This window comes from Palaemon carinicauda, chromosome 44 (genome assembly GCF_036898095.1).
Source record: "Palaemon carinicauda isolate YSFRI2023 chromosome 44, ASM3689809v2, whole genome shotgun sequence".
Classification (NCBI taxonomy): Eukaryota; Metazoa; Arthropoda; class Malacostraca; order Decapoda; family Palaemonidae; genus Palaemon; species Palaemon carinicauda.
Window position 1 is genome coordinate 1,784,718 of NC_090768.1, and position 20,470 is coordinate 1,805,187.

The 20,470-nt window shown below is 37.9% G+C and overlaps 1 protein-coding gene across 4 annotated transcripts in view; it reads right to left on the reverse strand.

The window, feature by feature from the left end:
• The window catches only part of LRP1 (LDL receptor protein 1), a 1,015,507-nt gene that overhangs the window by 163,397 nt on the left and 831,640 nt on the right, over positions 1-20,470 (reverse strand). For all 4 annotated transcript variants that reach the window (XM_068367027.1, XM_068367026.1, XM_068367028.1 and 1 more), the window contains 5 exons: positions 16,172-16,395; positions 14,751-14,939; positions 9,071-9,184; positions 8,483-8,624; positions 7,843-8,057 (listed from right to left, as the gene is read on the reverse strand). In XM_068367027.1, the coding sequence (XP_068223128.1) occupies positions 7,843-8,057; positions 8,483-8,624; positions 9,071-9,184; positions 14,751-14,939; positions 16,172-16,395 (884 nt within the window). The remainder of the gene's footprint in view (positions 1-7,842; positions 8,058-8,482; positions 8,625-9,070; positions 9,185-14,750; positions 14,940-16,171; positions 16,396-20,470) is intronic.

Sequence of the window (20,470 nt, forward strand, 5' to 3'; positions counted from 1 at the left end):
TGCCATGACGTTCATATCGCCCTGAATGAACCTCGTTGCCAGCGTGAGCTTTCGACTTTTTGACCAAATGAGGAGGTCCCTTGCGATCTCGAACAGCTTCCTCGAATGAGTCCCTCCCTGCTTGGAGATGTACGCCAAGGCTGTGGTGTTGTCGGAGTTCACCTCCACCACCTTGTTTAGCTGGAGGGACTTGAAGTTCATTAAGGCCAGATGAACCGCCAACAACTCCTTGCAATTGATATGAAGCGTTTTCTGTTCCTGATTCCATATCCCTGAGCATTCCTGTCCGTCCAATGTCGCGCCCCAGCCCGAGTCTGATGCGTCCGAGAAGAGATGATGGTCGGGGGTCTGAACAGCTAACGAAAGACCTTCCTTGAGAAGAATGCTGTCCTTCCACCACGTTAGAGTAGCCCTCATCTCTTTGGAGACAGGAATTGAGACCGTCTCGAGCGTCATATCCTTGTTCCAGTGAGCTGCCAGATGGTACTGAAGGGGGCGGAGGTGGAGTCTCCCTAACTCGATGAACAGGGCTAGTGATGAAAGAGTCCCTGTTAGACTCATCCACTGCCTCACCGAGCATCGGTTCCTCCTCAGCATGCTCAGGATGCACTCCAGGGCTTGGTTGATTCTTGGGGCCGACGGAAAAGCCCGAAAAGCTCGACTCTGAATCTCCATACCCAGGTAAACGATGGTCTGGGAAGGAACGAGCTGGGACTTCTCTAAATTGACCAGGAGGCCCAGTTCCCTGGTCAGATCCATAGTCCATCTGAGACTCTCCAGACAGCGACGACTTGTGGGAGCTCTTAAAAGCCAGTCGTCTAAATAAAGGGAGGCTCTGATGTCTGCCAAGTGAAGGAATTTCGCAATATTCCTCATCAGTCGCGTAAACACAAGAGGCGCCGTGGTCAGGCCAAAGCACAGGGCTTGCAACTGGTACACAACCTCTCCAAAGACGAATCTCAGAAAAGGTTGGGAGTCTGGATGGATGGGAACGTGAAAGTAGGCATCTTTCAGATCTAACGAGACCATCCAGTCCTCCTGCCTGACCGCTGCTAGGACCGACTTCGTCGTCTCCATTGTGAACGTCTGCTTGGTGACATAAGCATTGAGCGTACTGACGTCCAGCACCGGTCTCCAACCTCCTGTCTTCTTGGCCACCAGGAATTGACGGTTGTAAAAGCCCGGGGAATGATGGTCCCGAACTATCACCACTGCCTCTTTCTGTAGCAGGAGCGACACCTCTTGTTGTAACGCTAGCCTCTTGTCCTTCTCCTTGTAGTTGGGAGAGAGGTTGATGGGAGAAGTGGTCAGAGGGGGATTGCGGCAGAACGGAATTCTGTAACCCTCCCTTAGCCACTTGACAGACTGAGCGTCTGCACCTCTGCTCTCCCAGGCTTGCCAGAAGGTCTTGAGTCTGGCTCCTACAGCTGTCTGGAGAGGAATGAAGTCAATGCTTGCTTTTCGTGGACTTGGCACCCTTCTTTGACTTGCCCCGGTTACTGTCTGCACGGGTACCTCCTCTACTGGAGGCTCTACCACGAAAGGGCGGAATGAATCTGGTAGCAGGTGCATCAGCCACAGGAGTGCGGTAAGATCTCGGCACGGAAGGTAAGGTTTTAGCCTTACGTGCTGAAGAAGCCATGAGGTCATGCGTATCTTTCTGGATAAGAGCCGCAGCCATCCCCTTGATTAACTCCTCCGGAAACAGGGACTTGGAGAGAGGAGCAAACAGCAACTCTGATCTCTAACAAGGGGTGATACCAGTCGATAAGTAGGAGCATAGATGTTCCCTTTTCTTGAGGACTCCTGAGACAAAAATAGACGCAAGTTCGCCAGAACCATCGCGAATTGCTTTATCCATACTGGACATGAGTAGCATGGCCGAGTCTTTGTCAGAAGGAGCAGTCTTCCTGCTTAAAGCCCCCAGGCACCAGTCGAGGAAGTTAAAAATTTCGAAGGCGCGAAAGACTCCCTTCATCAAGTGGTCCAGATCAGAAAAGGTCCAGCAGACCTTCGAGCGTCTCATAGCCGACCTGCGGGGAGAGTCAACCAAACTTGAGAAGTCGGCCTGGGCAGAGGCAGGAACCCCCAAGCCAGGTTCCTCTCCCGTGGCATACCAGACGCCCGACTTAGAAGCCAGCTTCGGAGGAGGAAACACAAAAGAGGTCCTTCCAAGCTGCTGCTTGGACTGCAACCAATCCCCTAAAACCCTCAAAGCTCTCCTTGATGATCTGGCGAGGACAAGCTTGGTGTAGGCAGGCGTAGTAGGCTGCATGCCTAGAGAAAACTCGGAGGGAGGAGAACGAGGGGTTGCAGACACGAAGTGTTCAGGGTACAACTCTCTGAACAGAGCCAGGACCTTGCGAAAGTCTAAGGAAGGCGGCGAAGGCTTGTGTCCTTCCACATCAGATGTAGGATCATCCAGATGAGCAGCTTCATCTTCAGAAACCTCATCGCCTGAGAGTTGAGTAGCGAGAGGTAAAGGCAGAGCGGCAGGTTGAATGGCTGAATCCTGCAGAACGGGTGCATGCGTACCTGCGGATCCATCATCATGCCTCTGCTGAATAGACTGAGGGCTGGCAATGACAAAGGCAGAGGGCTGGAGTGAGGGAGGTTCTGCGGTGGTCTGAGGAGTAAGCGAAGTGGTCAGAAGCGAATGCTGGAAGGCATGAGGCTCATGCTGCATGGTATGCGGCTCATGCTGCATAGGAAGAGGCTCATGCTGCGAAGAATGCGGCTGCTGCATGGTAAGAGGCTCGTGCTCCATGCGTTGAGGAGGATGCCTCATAGCATGAGGCTCCTGCCTCAAAGGTTGCGCCTGCCTCAAGGGTTGAGGAGGTTGCTGCGCAGAGTGAGGCTCCTGCCTCAAGGGTTGAGGAGGTTGCCGCATAGCATGAAGTTGCTGCCTCATGGGTAGAGGAGGTTGCCGCATAGCATGAGGCTCCTGCCTCAAGGGTTGAGGAGGTTGCCGCATAGCATGAGGCTCCTGCCTCATGGGTAGAGGAGGTTGCTGCATAGTGCTGGAACCTGGCAACTCCCGATGCGACAGCTCACGCATGGAAGCAGGAGGAGCCTCAAGAACATGCGTCTGGCAGGGAGGACTGCGCAGAGGTGGAGGAGCGCTCGCAGGAGGAGGGGTGTTAACCTTCTCTGCCTGATACTCCTGCATCAAAACTGCAAGCTGAGACTGCATAGTCTGCAGCATAGACCACTTGGGGTCCACAGAAGTTGGAGCAGAGGCCTGTTGAGGCACCACTCTACCTCTCTTAGGAGGTGTGCAGTCATCAGATGACTGCGGCGAGTCCGAACTGGCCCAGTGGCTACACCTGGGCCGTTGGACTAGCTCGGAAGGGACCTTACGTTTGAGAGGTCGTGAGACCTGGGTCCACCGTTTCCTCCTGGAAACCTCTTCCGCAGACGAGGAATTTAAGGGCTCATTCGTCTGGGAGTGGAAGTGACGATCTCTATCAGATACGCCCGCAACCACTGAGGATACAACTGTGCGCCGATCAAGGCCTGCCGAACCCTTTTGCCCTTCGACGTTGCTTCTCCCCTGGGCTTGGGAGCTTGCAAGAGGTCCCGGACTGGGAGGACGACTGGCACGCACAGAAGTATCCTCATGCGCAACACTGACACTGACACTAGGCACAGCACTGGCACTAACACTTCCCACTGCACTCTTCACTTTAAGTTCCTTGACATCTGCCAAGAGAAGATTGTGGTCACTAACTAACGACTCCACCTTATCACCAAGAGCCTGAATGGCACGCAACATATCCGTCATATCAGGCTGAGCACTCGTAGCAGGTTCGGGGGTCACCACCACAGGGGAAGGAAAAGGTTGAGGGGCATGGGGGGAGGAATAAACCAAAGAGCGAGAAGAACTCCTCCTAACTCTCTCCCTCTCTAACCTAGTTGTATACAGTAGGGTCCCGAATTACACGTGTTCTAATTACGCGATTCCTCAATTACGCTATCGATAGTTTTTAAAAATTAATTTTCCTGTATTTGCGAGGAGCATTCTAAATCCGCGAGTCAAGCACCGCGAAGCGTAGGAAATCTATTGTTTTCTTAATTGTATTGGGGGGGGGGGTGATGGTTCCCCGATGTCTGAGAAGGGGGGGGGGAGAATGTGAGAGAAAGATTTCTGTTCAAACATTTTAAGACTAGTTTTGGATGAAAAATGTTAAGGTTTGCCCATCTGTTGTGTGAACTTGTCGCTAGGCCTAGCCTAACTGTCCAACACCTATATGTATAATATTCCATATTTGTACTAATTAATTTTTATACTTACGTTGTGATTATGGTGAAAAATCCTTATTCATTAAACTTTAAATTAAAAACCATCAAAATAAAGACTATTTTATATCATGCTACTGCCAAACATGTCACTACAACCAAACCCATTACTTTGTTTAGTACGTTCCATCGCCGATCATAACGAACTCGCTAACCAATTTTAACATCTGTCTATAGGTTAACTTTTGCGGCAAAAGATATCTTACCAGGTACTATGTAATAATAATGTTATAATTAATGTTTTATTTATCCTTAGAAAATCAAAATATATGAAATATGAGCAATTTTGTTTCGTGTTGTTTTTTTTCCCTAAAAAAACGCCTTCTTAAAAGGAAAACGTTTTTTTTTTTACGTTTCATCGTCGATCATAAACGCATTTACTCCTGAAAGTGATATTGAAGAGCTTTTACTAAAGATGTTATTATAAATAAAGATTATAAATAGGTGGTAAAATATCTATAATTAAAGTGTAGCAGCATCAAGAAATGTTGGGGTTCGCCCTTTACATAAGAATGTACTGTACATTGGATTAGACAGAACGTAGAAAAAATCAATTAGGGAAAAATCGGTATTCGATATCCTCTTCATCAGCATCGTCATTCGTCAATCGGGCTTTTTATTTTTTTTATTCTCAGTCGCTAACTAGTTATCGCACTGCCAAGATCTGCACACATTCCGATAATTCACATTTGAAGGTTTTCTGGGAGAGGATGGATAGAGAAAATACCGAACTATATAAAATGTTTTTTTAACCTGTTAAGCGTCACCCACGTGATAAACCGTTCGCCACGATCTACTCGGTACCGCCTTCAACTGTATATTCCGTTCATGACTTTAATTGCCTTTTACAAGCCGTCAGTCTCGTGATGTTACTTTACTCGTATAGTAAGTATAGGATCACCACTTGGCAACACTCTCAGCATATGGGGACTGTGAATAGAAACTTATATGATGTCTGGCAACTATTTTTCTGAAGGTAGCTTGATGTTACAAAACTCTGGTTTGAACTGGTTTCCTATCAGTGCGCTCGGGCGTTCATGCATAAGTGGTTATTTGTTGTTCCTTTTGTAATGAAAGGTCTAAAGAGGAAGGTTATTTCTTTAGATGAAATAAATGATATTCTTGTTGTGGAATTTGATAATGATAACCTGTTTGATAATGAGAGCACTAGTTCTGAATCCTCCAGTGATGAGTATCCTATATTGAAGAAACAAAGTTTTCTTTCGATGTCGAAAGCGAAAATGACTTCTCATTACCGAATGACTGGACAACGAAATTTCACAAAACTATAAAGGGAAAGGAAACGCCGCGAGAGAGAGAGAGAGAGAGAGAGAGAGAGAGAGAGAGAGAGAGAGATAAAGTGGATAAATAATGTACAAATGTATGACGAACATATTTGAAAACTATACAGGAAACGATATGAAGAGAGAGAGAGAGAGAGAGAGAGAGAGAGAGAGAGAGAGAGAGACCTATCCCTTTCCTTTTGTTGCTTATCCAGGCGTAAGATTTACGATTGAAGATAAAAAGAACCCATTAGAATATTCAGTATTATGTAGCCATTTGAAATTAAATAATAGTAGTATTAATTGTTTTTTTTACTCAACCATTTAATTAATATCCCTACTTTTAACTATAATTACGAATTATAAGCATAAAGAAATTATATTAACTTTGAAAAATTATCATTAGTGAAATGACCGCTCAGGGCAAAAAAAGCGTGATTATCGTACAGCAGCCTATTGCACACTTGCGCCTAGTGGCCGTGTTTACGTGTGGGAGTGTCATCATGGATATACAGTACTATACTGTAATTTTTAACTATTGCTAGATACGTACTGTATCAAACCTTGAAAACCCTTTTTTGTTTTTTGTATCTATAGGAAATAATTCTACATCATTCGGAAAATACTGAAAACAGTAAGCTATGCATAGTACAGTAGTAAATACTACAGTCATAGAAAATTATCAAAACTTTAACAACTTTTTATTGTTTTATTTATCCATAAAAGAAATTTTGTACAGTATTTTATAAAAAAAAATCTATAAGAAGGATTTCTTACAGTATTGTTAAGATAAAAGCTACAGTATATATATATATATATATATATATATGTGTTTTATATATATATAATATATACATACATACATACACACATACATACACACACACAGTGTATATACAGTATATATATAGCTAGAAAGCTAGAAATGGAGTGAAAAAAAATTGATGGGTAGGTTGCTGTTTGCCGCCATGATGTGTTTCGAAATATACGAATTTCCAATTACACGAGGCCTTTCATCGACCAAATTCTCGCATAATTCGGGACCCTACTGTATTTGAGGAATTCATTAAAATCGAATTCCGAAAGCCCAGCACATTCCCCACATCGATCTTCCAATTGACAGGATTTTCCCCTACAATCGGAACAAACGGTGTGAGGATCAACAGAGGCCTTCGGAAGACGCCTATTACAAGTCCTAACACTACATCGCCTAAATTTAGGAGCTTGAGAGTGGTCGGACATCTTGAATTTAGAGAACAGTCAAGGGGGAATTCCAAAGTAAAGCAAAGATCGTTAACCAATAAACCAAATTAATTCCAAAAGCTATCTAAGCTAAGGGAAAAGCTTCCTGTACAGCGAAGGCTAAATTTTAGAGCAAATACTTCACCAAAACCGTGAACAAAGACTCCAAAACAACAGCGTATCCATGTAGGTCTTGCCGGCGGCACGACAGAGGAAAAATTGAGGTCTTGTTGACAAGAAGTACTGGAGTACCTGACCACAGATGGCGCTGGTGAGTACACCCCCACCTGTATAAGCGATCGCTGGCGTATCCCGACCGTAGATTTCTGTCGGGCAACGGAGTTGACAGCTACATGATCATCGGGTAAGATTAATATTGAAAAATCGAGTATTGTTGACTTCTTTTTGTTTTACTTTTGGCTGTGATTAGATCAGCTGTCATCTAGCTGCCGCTCTTGAGTGTGTACGAATACACTAACAAAGTATCGTTTATACCATTTCTTAACTTATTCAAACCGTCTACAGTATACAGTTGATATTACATAAGCACCAATGTGTTATAACCTATCAAATTTTTTTGTTTATTACATTTAAACCCCCCTCTATCTCTCTCTCTCTCTCTCTCTCTCTCTCTCTCTCTCTCTCTCTCTCTCTCTCTCTCTCTCTCTCTCTCTCTGTGGGCTACTTTTCCCTACCTCCCATTCCTTACCTCTCTCTATCTCTCTAACAAATGATATCTTTGTTGCTCCTCAAAGTTTCATTTATATTGAAAATCGATCATGATTCAATTTTCCTTACTTTCTCCAATCTCGCACCATCGGTCACATTGCGGTATTTTCGATATTTCCGGAAAATCCGCGATATATGTATATACATGGGTTATGAAAAAAATCCGCGAAGTGGTGAATCCGCGATGGTCGAACCGCGAAGTGGTGAATCCGCGATGGTCGAACCGCGAAGTAGCGAGGGTTCACTGTATGTACATTTAATTTTTATAGAAATCCACTTATGATTCTACCTGTGAAAAATCGTTGACAGATGCAGTAAGGTGTTCCATCTTCCTGTTTTTTGCATAAACCTTTGTTCAAGCAGAAATCGGTACACCCATCAATTTTTTCACAGCGGGCTCCTGTCGTATTAGTGGGGCACTTACAGTGAAGATGCGGAACTCCTTTTTCATCTGATGTGGGAAGTACGCTACATTCACCATTATTTTTGCAATAGCCTGCACACCTAAAAATATCAATACAAGATGCTTAATTTGTCATAACTTCATAAAAATATTTCACTATTAAATGTAATTAACAAGTCCTTTCATTAATAAGATAAACTATTGTATTTTTCTCATTGTATGTAATATAGACCAAGTTTCTCAAAATATTTAAAAAAAAAATATGAACACTAAAAGAGATATGGATTAGAAATTAATAAAATCACTGAAAATTTTAAAGTAACAGATTAATGACTCATGCTGTTTAATGAGGCAGCACCTTCCAGGCATTGTCTCAGAGAAAGAAGACCCTCACTTAGTAACCACCAGAAGTAAAGCTATGCTCATTGCTATAAAATCACTTTAATAATGTCTCTATAAAGTGAGTGAAAAGACAACTGAAAATCATAATCATAAACAAATTCATTATTTAGGAAAACATGCTAACCTGCTTATATCACAAATTTGACCTGTGTACTTCCGGTCACATTGACACTCAAGCCCTTTACTTGTGTGAATACATTTCCCAAATTTACACATAGGGCAGAGAAGTCCAGGATCTTGTTTTGGTACACAAATCTTCTTTTTATCTGGAAGCAGCAAAAAATTAGGTAGTATCATTTATTATACATTTATTTTACCTATTTTCCTAAGGTATTGAAATCTACCAAACAAGGAAGGTTATAATGTTTTATTCAAATTTTATGAACCTTATTTTATTTCACCTTTAGCTCTGCAAAGACAATACTACCAGCTTTCTGAGATATTAATACATCTGTATGACAAAGTGCCACACAAAAAATAAAAAAAAACTACATGGTACATAGTCTCTAAGTCTACTGCAAGAGAGCTAGTAATTAGCAATATTTTGCTTTAAATTTTACTAAATGCTTAATGGCCCCATATAGAAAAAATGTGTAAATTTTAGTAGATGCTAATTAATATTTGCAACTTCATTTAATTTAGATAAACTACTGCAGTAAAATTAGGTAATATGCAAATAAAATCATACAAAACTATTGATAGTATAACGTACCTTCATCAAACTGCTCCATTGTACCATCAGGACAAATACATGAGAACTTTTCAGGGCCTGAGAGTAGGCACATGGCTTTGGAATCACATGGGTTACTAGCACAGGGGTTTCTAACTGTTGGAGAAAGAAAACTAAATAAGAACCTACAAAAACACTATTGGATTCTTATATCATTACCATCTTATACACAATAAGGTTTTTTTTACTCACTAAATGCATTCTAAACCCCCTTTCAGAAGATAAGTAGAATTATCAAGTACAGTAGAACCTTTCAATAACAGACCCATTTTTAATGGGTTATTGATATAACATACAAAATTCAGATAACCTGAGTTGTGTAAAAGTGACATTGCAAAGATAGGTCACCGTAAGTAGAAGGAAGAAGTAATGTACGTATGTTAGTTCTCCGAGATATATATATTATCTACTTAACATTTATTTACATACAGAGCATATACAGTACAGTAAAATATCTCGGCACATACGGGAGAAGAGGTTTGGAAGTACAGTACTTTAGTTATTAATGACAGATATAAAGATTCAGGCTACCACCTCGGTTTTAAATAAGCCTCCCAAAACTGAAGGTGTCAAAAAGATCTGCTATAGAAATATTGGAGACAGATGTTATGTCTGTTGAAGGGGAAATTAATACAGAATTTGAGGCTCTTTGAGAACGTGGATCTGGTAGATACCGTGTATCAATAGACTTTACTGAAAAGAGCATTAAAACCACTGGTTACCACTTCAGGAATAAGGTTAGGGTTTGAAAAGGGTAGGTTAGGCCTGAAATAATACTTAGAACCAAGAATAAAATAAACTTTTGAGCTACCACAAAAGAAGTTATTGTATTGATATTAAATTCTTAATATAACAAAACTACATAGGCTGTAGCAAATACAAAGCCTAGAGTGGATGTAGTGTCATCATTGCAAATATAATCAATGAGCCTAGCCTTCTTTTATTTAATATAGCTTTCTTAAGAACTAGAATTAACTGCAAAGGCAAATATTTCAAAAACATTTCCGAGCTTATTATTCCAAAACAACAATTAGTAAATTAGCTTGTAAACCCCGATTGTAAAGTTTATCTCTTATCAGTCATTATGATGGACTCGTATGGAGGCATTATAATGAAGTTTATAATTAGATTAAATAACAGACTAGTGTGATACAAGTCACAATGTCTTTGCAGCATAAAAGACTTAAGAGACTAAAGAAAAGTAAAATTAGCAGCCTTTTTTTGTAATAGTGATAACAATTTAATTACTCTTATCCATAACAAAAGGGGGATTTGTGAAATTTCTAAAATAGTTTATCATTAGATTTCAGGATCACTTAACTTGTCTCATTTTCTCCAACTGGCACATTAGTGCTGCAGCTTTGCGGAGGCTCAGAGACGAAAGACATAGCCTATGTAACATTGTCTGAAGAATATCAACAATGGATTATTTGTAACTTAAAACTTTTGTTAGAATTTACCCCATTAAAATAAACCCATGACGAGCTAGTGGCTGAGCTTGCAAGAGAATGGAACCACTGTCATTCGGAATGAGATATAATCGCCCAGCTTTAGCTGATACATCACCAACATCAAAAATATTTTTAAAAATATTTACATTACTCTTGAAAGGTATTCCAAAGTTTCAAATGAAAACCTTTTAAATATTGTAATACTACATCTAGATTAAAAAATACCTCTGATAATCAAAGGCCTAAATATATCCCCAATAATATCTGAAGCAGATGAATCCAATCTTAGATGTTTTAATGTGGTATTCAGTATGGATCTATAACCCTCAATGGCCAAAATGAAGTTTCTTTTCATAAAAAAGGAAACAAAAAACTAAATAGTATTAACCTAAATTAGATCATATCATTGAAACACTCCTTTATTTGCATCAATCAAAATAAACATTTCATTGACTTTGATACAAATCATTAGTAGACTGCCTTTTGGAGCCTATGATAGACAATCTAGAGGCCTTCGAAAACCCTTTGTTTTAGAAAACACGGTGGGTATTATCCTTGTAGTTAGATAGAGCACATGTGGGTTTGGATGCAAGTATCTCAAAACCAGTCGTCTAAAATGATTTGTTTTGTGCAACAACTGCCTTACACATTCTGACAGAAGTGCAAATTACTATGAGGCCCACGGAGCTACCAGAATTATACGATTGTTGGTAGATATTTTGAACTTATTTATCATAGCTCGAATCATGGAGACCTGAGGAAAGCTGTAAAAATCCAAATTCAACCAATCCTGTAACAGGGCATTCACCTTCCATCAACCTAGGTAGTAGGTTGGCCAGGGCACCAGCAACACATTAAGATACTACCGCTAGAAAGTTACAGTGTCCTTTTACTGGCTAGACAGTACTACATTGGATCCATCCCTTTAGTTACAGCTCATTATCCCTTTGCCTACACATACACCAAATAGTCTGGCCTATTCTTTACATATTCTCCTCTGTCCTTATTCATTTGACAACACTGAGATTATGAAACAATGCTTGTTTGCTCAAGGGGTTAACTATTGCACTGTAATTGTTCAGTGGCTACTTTCTTTTTGGTAAGGGTAGAAGAGACTTCACCTATGGTAAGCAGCTCTTTTAGGAGGAAACTCCAAAATCAATCCATTGTTCTCTAGTCTTGGGTAGTGACATAGCCTCTGTACCATGGTCTTCCACTATCTTGGGGTAGAGTTCTCTTGTTTGAGGGTACAGGTACACTCAGGCACACTTTTCTACCATATTTATCTTCCACTTGTTTTTTCAGGTTTTTGTAGTTTATTTATGAATGATCTATTTTAATTGTTACTATTCTAATGGTTCATTACTTCTGTAATTTATTTATTTCCTTTCCTCACTGGGATTTTTTCCCTGTTGGAGCCCTTGGGCTTATAGCATCCTGTAGCATTCTGTATTTTATTAATGTTACTCTTACTGTACAGAAGTAATTTTCTATCATGCATAAACAAACCATTTTTCCTTAACTCAATCATATTCTTAACCGTAGCTAATTCATTGTACAGTAATATATGTAACTTAAAAGCATACTTATTGATATAAAATTAATTGTAAATACAAAGGTAGTAAAGCATGTGTTAGGATACGAAATGAAGTGAGCGATTGGTTTCCGGAGAGAGTGGGGCTGAGACAGGGATGTGTGATGTCTCCGTGGTTGATACGAAATGAAGTGAGCGATTGGTTTCCGGAGAGAGTGGGGCTGAGACAGGGATATGTGATGTCTCCGTGGTTGTTTAACTCGTATGTTGATGGAGTGGTGAGAGAGGTGAATGCTCGAGTGCTTGGACGAGGATTGAAACTGATAGACGAGAATGACCATGAATGGGAGGTAAATCAGTTGTTGTTTGCGGATGATACTGTACTGGTTGCAGACGTGGAAGAGAAGCTTGGCCGATTAGTGACAGAATTTGGAAGGGTGTGTGAGAGAAGGAAGTTGAGAGTTAATGTGGGTAAGAGTAAGGTTATGAGATGTACGGGAAGAAAAGGTGGTGCGAGGTTGAATGTCATGTTGAATGGAAAGTTACTTGAGGAGGTGGATCAATTCAGGTACTTGGGGTCTGTTGTTGCAGCAAATGGTGGAGTGGAAGCAGATGTACGTCAGGGAGTGAATGAAGAATGCAAAGAGTTGGGGGCAGTTAAGGGAGTAGTAAAAAAATAGAGGGTTGGGCATGAATGTAAAGAGAGTTCTGTATGAGAAAGTGATTGTACCAACTGTGATGTATGGTTCGGAATCGGGAATGAAAGTGACGGAGAGACAGAAATTGAATGTGTTTGAGATGAAGTGTCTAAGGAGTATGGCTGGTGTATCTCGAGTAGATAGGGTTAGGAATGAAGTAGTGAGGGTGAGAACAGGTGTAAGAAATGAGTTAGCAACTAGAGTGGATATGAATGTGTTGAGGTGGTTTGGCCATGTTGAGAGAATGGAAAATGGCTGTCTGCTAAAGAAGGTGATGAATGCAAGAGTTGATGGGAGAAGTACAAGAGGAAGGCCAAGGTTTGGGTGGATGGATGGAGTGAAGAAAGCTCTGGGTGATAGGAGGATAGATGTGAGAGAGGCAAGAGAGCATGCTAGAAATAGGAATGAATGGTGAGCGATTATGACACAGTTCCGGTAGGCCCTGCTGCTTCCTCCGGTGCCTTGGATGAGCGCGGAGGTAGCAGCAGTGGAGGATTCAGCGTTATGAAGCTTCATCTGTGGTGGATAACGGGGGAGGGTGGGCTGTGGCACCCTAGCAGTACCACCCTACTCGGTTGAGTCCCTTGTTATTCTGGGAGGAACGTAGAGAGGAGAGGTCCCCTTTTTTGTTTCATTTGTTTGATGTTGGCTAACCCCCAAAATTGGGGGAAGTGCCTTGGTATATGTATGTATTTACATATAATACTGTGTAAGCTTTAAATTATCATTCATATGTAATAAAAGGTAAATTTATTTTGATACTACACTTCATTTAATGAAGGTAACTGGAGATATATTTATTTTAATCAACTGATGCTGATGACTCACCTACGCCTTCTACAGGCAAACATGCCAACTAACAGCTCCTAACAGACGACGCTAGAAGACATTAATTATTTATGTAGTATTTATTTAATTTATCATAGTTTGTTGATAGTTTGTAATAAAGTTTGTAATGACTTTGTTGCCTGAGTTTCAAAATGATACAAACATGATGTTGAGAGCAACCGTGAAGAAACATCTCACTGCGAGTTGAGAGCAGTGTTACCATCTTAGCAGAAAACTACCTCGAGCTACTCTCACAAATAGCAGCAAAAATATCCCATCTAGTGAAATTTCAAGAGAATTCTTAATTTAGACAATATTTATTTTTGTATAATAATGTGCACACGGAGAAATTGTGAAATATATCCAAAATTTTGCTGCTTTACCAAAATTTGATGAACATTTGGCAACACTGATTTCATGTAAACATACACCTTTGATGGAAAGTACAACTGGTTTAGTGGTTTTTTATATGAATGTGTAATAAAATTGGGATAACCGGTATACAGCCAATTAATATTAACCTAACACTTTTCATAATACTGTACACCCAAAATATGAAAATTTACTGTGTTAGATGAAAAATTGTACTGTTGAATCCCTGACAAGGAAATGCTGCTACAATAGATTCTAAATCTTCATTTTCTTTTTTGTCGAAAATGTAGTATATATACTGTACAGAAATTCTTGCGAATATCAGATATTACAAGTGTTGAATCGTGAATAGTTGAGGGATAACTGTTGATCCCAAGAATCTAAATTTTTCTACCTGTTTTATAACTGTTTTAGCAGTAATCAACAAATCATCATGAGGTTTACAATATCACACATTGGTATAAACAATGATAGCACTGCTTTTTCCAAGTTTTTTTTTATTATTAAAAAAAAAAAAAAAAGTTTTCTGAACCAGATTTAATGATAAAGTAGAGATCCAAGAAACAATACCTCCTTAAGTACAATACATCATGGCTAACTTAAACTTCCAAATCTAGCCCACTTTGAGGAAAATAATTACACTAAAGTCAGGTGAAAAAATTAAAAGCAATAGAAAAAAAGATAAAGCATACAGTAATACATATTGAGGAAACTGAAGGAAACGCCAGATAGATATAATGAGGAAAATAATTGCACTTGAGGAAAATAATTATACTTACTTGTTGTATCCTGTTTTTTTTCCTGGACTATGAGAACATCAGATATTTTAATACCGTGCTGAGATAAACGATTAAGCCCTGGAAAATGGAAACCTCCAAACTTGTTCATCTTATAAACAGTATTCGTATCATGTGTGGTAACATATAATATGTCCTCAAATATATCTAAGCTGCTTGGAGATCCCTCACCTGATAAAAAAAAAAAATAGCCTCATAAGCTTGAGAAATATCTTAGCCATTGATGCATCAGATATAAGTACAGTACAGTCATGTTTTTCTAAAAATATTAAAAATTAAATATGCACAAGAAATTATCGTATTGTAAGCAAAATTTTATGATGTATCATCAAAATTAGTAAAATTAATTTTTATATTAAATTGACAATAATAATAAATAGGCATAACTCAAATTATTGCAAAGAAAAAGACCTGATTTCAGAAATTACAAAACAGAAGAAGGCCTTCAATAATTTATGAGTATAAAAATGAGGACAAAATAGTGATAAGAAAAATCTGTGGTAAGGAACAAAAACATATCGGAATAATTTGTTACTAAGTAATTTAAAATAAAATATCATACGGTAAACATATACAACTCTTTATGAGGAGAAATCAATAGAATATATAGATTGTGAAAAATTTTTGTGCTGCTCTGACAAGGTAAACTTTGAGAAGACCAAGAGGGGATGGGGGTTGCCAAGAGTAGGAACCAATCGGGTGTTTCTTTCCTGAGTTGGGGGTCCTACACTGGCAATCCCTGGAGGAGAAGGTGTGTAAAGAAATTCTTGTTTTGTTAAATGTTGAAAGTTCACTCTTTGTGGATATAAAGAAGATGACCTAGTGGTAAGACTCGAGAAAATAAATGCAAAATACCCCCTGTATTGTAAATTCATGAAATAAAATATGCCTAACAAGACCACACAGGGCATTTTCTAGTCTCACTCATGAAATTTAGAGTACAGTATTATTTATTATCAGACATGGATTACTACACAACACCTTTTAAACCAGTTAATAAAAAGATTACAATATATAGCTGCAAAAGGTTAGAATAAATATATGAAAATCAAAATGAAATAGAGGGAGCATTAGACTACATCATTCAAATCATATAAAGTGTTCATCTGATAAAGACCCGAGTACTGGGAGAAACTAAAGTCACAATTCATATGATCTTATTATCACTATAGGTTAAAAGAAGCTAAGTGTTCATCTGGGAAAGATCATGAGTATTGGGAGAAATTAAAGGTACCATTCATCTGGTCTTATTATCATTAGGGGGTAATAGAAGCTAAGTATTCATCTGGGAAAGACCATTACAAACAAAAATATTAGTGTAAATATTTGTCAACTGATTGCAATTAAAGTTTTACCAAAATTTATCAAACTGAAGGAAATGGTGAAATTTCAGTTCCACTTACTAGAATTAAAATGTTTAACCACCTGCCGATCAGAACCATCCAATTTTACAGTTTCAACATTACTAGTCTTGCTGTCTGCCCAGTACAATCTTCTTGCTGGATAATCAATTGCTAACCCTACAGGCCACTGAAGGTTATGATCTACTAGAGTTCTGATATTTCTACCATCCATTCCAGCAACACGAATACTTGGTATCACTCCCCAATCAGTCCAAAAAAGCTGCCTGAAAGTACAAAAAAAAATCATGTAAAAAAAAATTCAATAGTACTGTTAAGAGGGTGAATGTATATAAAAAGTAATACAAACATCATAAATTATCATATTACCTTCCTTTTTACCTGCAAAAGAGAATGAATATATTTACCACTGAGTGATGAACTGAATGAAAGTATAGTAGGGTCCCGAATTATGCGTGTTCGAATTATACGATTCCCCCTTTTATGCGACCTCTATTTTTCAAAAATAAATTTTCTGTATCTGCGAAACTGTTCAAAGTCTGCGAGTCAAGCACTATAAAATGTATCAAATCTATTGTCTTTCTAAGCATATTGGTAGCCCTAAATACGGTGATTTATAATAAATTTTACAAAACAATATTAACATTATATCTTATTAACATAATTTCATAATGAATAGCCTATTTAAGGATAAAATTCCACATCAACAATAAAATCAACTGTTAACTGTGCAAGTCCAGCTGACAAAATGTAAACAGAATTGTGGTTACGTTCTCGGCAATCATTATCTTTCTCCAACCTTACGATAATTGTAATGGTAGTGTTAATGATGGTATATTAAAGCATTATTTTTGTTTAGTACAGTATATATAAAAGCCTTATTTTTCCCTCCGGGTGTACAAGGTTTTCACGAGTAGACTGGGTTCGGTTATCGGCAGTGAATAGCCTAAACTACGGTAACGAGTCGACAATATTTTGTCATATTTTAAACAGTACACATTTGATTTGCAAAGATTAGTTTTGTAGAGTAGAGGGTAAAATAAAAATCTCTCTCTCTCTCTCTCTCTCTCTCTCTCAAATTTCTGCCATTAAATCTCTCTCTCTCTCTCTCTCTCTCTCTCTCTCTCTCTCTCTCTCTCTCCGTAAGAAATAAAACCCTAGTTAACATATGGCAACTTGAGTTTAAGAATGAAATTAACATGACAATTGTTAGTTGTGGCGATCAATTCTTCACTTCAGGAGGTACATGAAACAAAAACACGGCACTTGATTACAACAGCTGATTCTCTCTCTCTCTCTCTCTCTCTCTCTCTCTCTCTCTCTCTCTCTCTCTCTCTCTCTCTCTCTCTCTCTCTCTCTCTCGTGTTATACAATACTTACAAATAGATGAAGAAACCAAAATCGGTTTTCTTAAAGTGTCAATTAAATACAAAACAAAAAAATTATACCGTGTATACATAAATTTCAATCATAGCTTAAAATACGGTATCCGATTTCGTCAGCAAACCACTATTTTTTGGGAAACACCATTCTATTCCAGAAAATTTTTACTCTTTAAATAGTCAATTGCGCTATAATAAAAAATGTACTTGGGTTTTTAAATTTCGGGTGTGTTTTAAAAATCGAGTATTGCTGACTTCTTTTTGTTTTACTTTTGGCTGTGATTAGATCAGCTGATGTCTAGCTTCCGGTCTCACGAATATGCGCGTACGAATACGTTAACAAAGAATTGTTTACACCATTTCTTAATTTATTCAAACCATCAATACAGTTAATATTACATAAGGACAAATGTGTTATAAACTATATTTATTGTTTAGTACATTTAAAAACTAAAACTATCTCTCTCTCTCTCTCTCTCTCTCTCTCTCTCTCTCTCTCTCACATCGAACGTAATAGCGCTAACCTAATTGTTCGATGACTTTAAAAATAGGCCTAGTACTTTCTTCTTTTACCATTTTTGCATATGGTTTTCCTAACTGAAGTTAGGAAAAGTATTTTGGATATGGAAAGGACAATTATCTTTCGTAACAGTTTAGAATTATCATAAATTATCATTCTTTCATTAGCGGCAGTTTGCTATTGTGGATTAAACGCATAAAGAAAAAAAGGGGTTTCCAGCTTTGCTACGAATTTAGGAAGTTATATGGATACGGTGAGTAAAATATTTGTAATAACATAATGTTTACTACATGTTTGTAATATCATTAGTTATCACTTTGATCATGTGTGTTTAATGCGTTCGTTTGTTTATTATGATCGAAGATGGAGCGTAAACAAATGGAAGGTTTCCGTTTCAGGCGGCGTCATAAAGAAAAACATTACAGTATATAAATGGCATTCACTTCATTTATTTGGAAGTTCTTAGAAAAAAAATTAAGTAGAGCATTGGTAACAACAAAATAAACATATAATCAATATTGGTAAGATTGCTGTGGATGCAAAAACTAACCTATACACACGTGTAAATGCGTCTGTTTCTTCGTTATGATCAGAGATAAACGTAAACAAAACATTAGTTGTCGTTTTCTATTGTGCTTTTTGGAGTGTTTAGGAGACGCATGATATAAAATTGCCTTTATTTTGATAATTTTTGATTTTCAATCATACAACAAAAGCTAGTCTATAGAGTGATGGTTTTGCTATTCACCAGTTGTCTTAAACAATAGATATGACAAACATTAAAATTTGTCTGTATTTTGGGTCGTGTTATAACGGGAAATATACAGTGTTTACACCCATCCTGGTTGTAATTTTAACCATTTTTCAAGTTATTAGAACTTTAAAGTATATTAAATGTTTGATTTATTTACAAGAACAATTTGATATTATAAAGAAATACAGTACAGTACAAAGAAAGTAATGGAAAAGGGTAGTAAACACGTTTGAATAAGCAAGTTGCCGGTTGCCATGGCCAAATGTAATTATTTCTGTTAGTTGTGTGTTTCGAAATCTGCGATTTTCCATTTATACGAGGTCATTCATCGACCAAATTCTCGCATAATTCGGGACCCTACTGTACAGCATCTCAATAATTAATGTATAAAAAAATTATCACAGCTCCACATTCATTATAAAGTGATTAGGGCATAGAATGTTGCATATCAAAAATCATTAGAATATCTTTTGCCTCCTCTTTTAATAAAAACCTGATCACAATAAATGCCCAGTGGGGAAGGCACACGGGTTGGAATAAATATTATTAAATGTTCTTAAAACTTTAATTAATTAAAGAATTGATTTTGGATATCCAATGTAATTGAATTGATTCTGTGAAAGAAAATGGCAATATTATTGAGATATCTTAGTTAAATGAATCAATTTACAGATATAGGAAATCAACATATAAACCATTTATATCACAAAAAATGTTTTTGCAAATTGTGTGTCTCCCACATAATGTACATGAATGTGTTGGCCTTCTGAGGTTTATTTTTCTTAAAATGATGGGAAAAAAAACTTTTTATCCCACAGATGACTAAACTTCTGATGATGAAGACCCAGATAACTATTTCTCAAAGATTTAAAGAAAATGTCAAGTGCTATTTCAAAAATAAGTGGAGGTAGGTTTTTTGTCAGTTTAAAAAGACAATGAAAGGAAAAACAAAAGTACCCCTCTTCTAACCACATTGCTAAAAAGCACTGAGTCAGATCTCTACTTGAACAGGGATTGACAAGGAATTTTACAGGGCTGATTAATAATAATCCAAAAATGAATGTTAGAAATACATAGAAACATTCACATGAACAACAGCTCTTTACTTTTACTAAATTCTACAAAAATATCAAAGGATAGTTTTAGAAATTTATAACATATGTTATATCATTAGTAGTAGTAGTAGCAGCAGTAGTAGTAGTAGTAGTAGTAGTAGTAATTTATGCTAACAATAATACTGATGATTGGCTATTAATACTATAAGCATAATAATGAATATATACATGCATATATATAAATATACATATATACAGTAGGGTCCCGAATTATACGTGTTCAAATTATACGATTCCCCTTTTATGCGATCGCTATTTTTCAAAAATAAATTTTCTGCATCTGCGAAGCTGTTCAAAGTCTGCTAGTCAAGGACTACAAAATGTATCAAATATATTGTCTTTTCAAGTCTATTGGTAGCCCTAAATACGGTGATTTATAATAAATGTTACAAAACAATATTAACATTACATCTTATTAACATAATTTCATAATAGATAGCCTATTTAAGGATAAAACTCCACATCAACAATGAAATCAACTGTTAACTGTACGAGTCCAGCTGATAAAATGTAAACAGAATTGTGGTTGCGTTCTCGGCAATCTTTATCTTTCTCCAACCTTTCGATAAT